General features: G+C 33.3%; 1 protein-coding gene across 1 annotated transcript; it reads right to left on the reverse strand.

Moving 5' to 3' along the window:
- Window positions 1–385: 385 nt before the first annotated feature.
- On the reverse strand, window positions 386–1567 carry LOC117125297 (protein mono-ADP-ribosyltransferase PARP4-like; the record flags this gene model as incomplete). Its single annotated transcript, XM_033271768.1, is given in 2 exon segments — window positions 386–546; window positions 1391–1567. Coding segments are annotated over 2 exon segments (338 nt in total), but the record flags the coding sequence as incomplete, so codon positions are not given.
- Between the last annotated feature and the right edge of the window lie 477 nt (window positions 1568–2044).

The following is a 2044-nucleotide window of genomic DNA, read 5'->3' on the forward strand; positions in this document are numbered from 1 at the left end:
GGATTTTTACCCCCATCTTTGCTAACAGACCAGTCTAGGTTAGGTGACAAAAATCTTAATGTAATCAAGAAAAAAAATGTAATGTTCCAAAGAGTTAGGCAAGAAATTGTAGTAAATATATTTTTCTTTCAAATATTTCTTTGTCAGGCTGTTTAGCCTGAAGTTCACAAACTATACTTAACAAAATTTGCTTGTCCAAAATAAAATTCAATTTAATAAACATTGTACATTGTTTCATTGTATGATTATGTTTGTATGTTAAAATAAATGATATATGAATACGATATGGAATGTTATTATTTTCACAAGAAAAATATGACTAGACTAGCCTATTGTTAAAAGTATTTAAATATTATTTACTAAAGTATGCTTCAACTTCAATTACCTTTCATTATTAGATTTAACAAGATTTAAAATTTGTTTGTATTCTGGTGCTGAGCTAGGGAGATGTTCAATGTGACATCGCAAAGCACGGAACTTAGACTCAATACTGGAACGTGCCGAGAAGTCTGTGGCTTCACTCACGCTAACCATGTCCTTTAAAAGCTGTAAGCACATTAAAAAACAAGCTATGAATTGGAAATTAAACACTTAAGCTGGGGCAGTTGTGGATGCTCAATTTCAATAAAACAATGAGAAAAGGAGAAACAGGAGAAGCGCGATGGGAGGATAATAATTAACATCTCGACGAGATTTGATTGACGGATAAACCGACTATCCGACCGGCCGCAATTGTCTAAGGTTTTCGTGACTTTGTGAGCGGGGCTTCGCGTCCTTGTCAACATGTCAATTAGGTGATATAAGGAAGTGATTAAGAACATGGAGGAAGAGGTGGGCAGAGAAAGAGACGATGAGAATGTGGAGGAGGTAAAAAAAAGACAGTGGATGAGGTGGTGGTTGGGATTTTTTTTTAAATATGTAGAAGGAAGCTGAGAAGAATGTTGAAAAGAAGATGGAAAAGATAAAATTAAAAAAAAATGTATGGAGATAATATTTAAAGAAAATATGGGGGTGGTAAAAGGTGGTGATGAAAGATTTTGAGAAGGACGTGAAGGAGATTGAGGAGTAGATGGAAATGAGATTGTGCAGGAGTTGGAGGATGAAGATAATATGGAGGAAATAATGGCAGAGAAGGTGGAGGAGGTAGTGGTGGAGAATAAGTGGCAAAAAATACATCTCTAAAAATTAGTTTTGTAGTACATTAGCATAGGAAAAAAATGATTTCTTTCTTCTGAGCATTATCAAAATACTGAGGAGATTAAAGAATCTCATATCTCAACAATTTTATAATGTACTGTATCATAACAAACACCACTATAAAAATTAGACAGCTACATTACTTTGAATTGAATTAAAACATCAATTATAATGAAAAGGCTCTTTTACTTACTTGGCAAATGTCATGCATTTTGGAGAGCATACTTCTGTCTTCAATTGTACTAGTGTGACCTTTCTGAAGAGGTAATATCTCAAACAACTGCTTGCTTAGGCTATCGAGCTTGGTCTTCCTCTGACGTGAGTCAAGCTCGTGTCTAATCTGCAGTAGTGTGGATTCTGCTTTATCAACCTAATGAAAGAACAGCAAAAACAAAGTTCACTTGAAATGTATGATAGCTGTTGATGAGATATAACTCAAGCTTGAAAATTTAATTACAATGATGCTATCAATTTGTGTAAATTTAGGCTTTAATAATAACAACAAATGGCAGTCAATTCATAGAGTGCATAGAATTTATGAGGCATGTCTTGGCAAAAAGTATTCAGTAAAATGAGCTATAACTTATGGGAACTCAAAAATGACCTAAAAATCATTTTTTTTTCACTATAGATCAAAGTTTAATTCCTAATTAATCATGTCTTAAATTCTTAGTTCTGGTCTGGTCAACAAATTGTTTATTTAACATTATTTTGGTACTGTAGTTATTGCCATTAAACAGTGTATGCAAAAAAAAAAAAATTTGAAAGGCATTTACTCAAAATACACAAATCAATCGTGATGTTGGTAGTCTATGAGTGAGATACTTACCTGGATAACCTTCCCTCC

The sequence above is a fragment of the Anneissia japonica genome, unplaced genomic scaffold (assembly GCF_011630105.1).
Source record: "Anneissia japonica isolate Jap-2015-1 unplaced genomic scaffold, ASM1163010v1 scaffold5100_len5421_cov170, whole genome shotgun sequence".
Lineage (NCBI taxonomy): Eukaryota > Metazoa > Echinodermata > Crinoidea > Comatulida > Comatulidae > Anneissia > Anneissia japonica.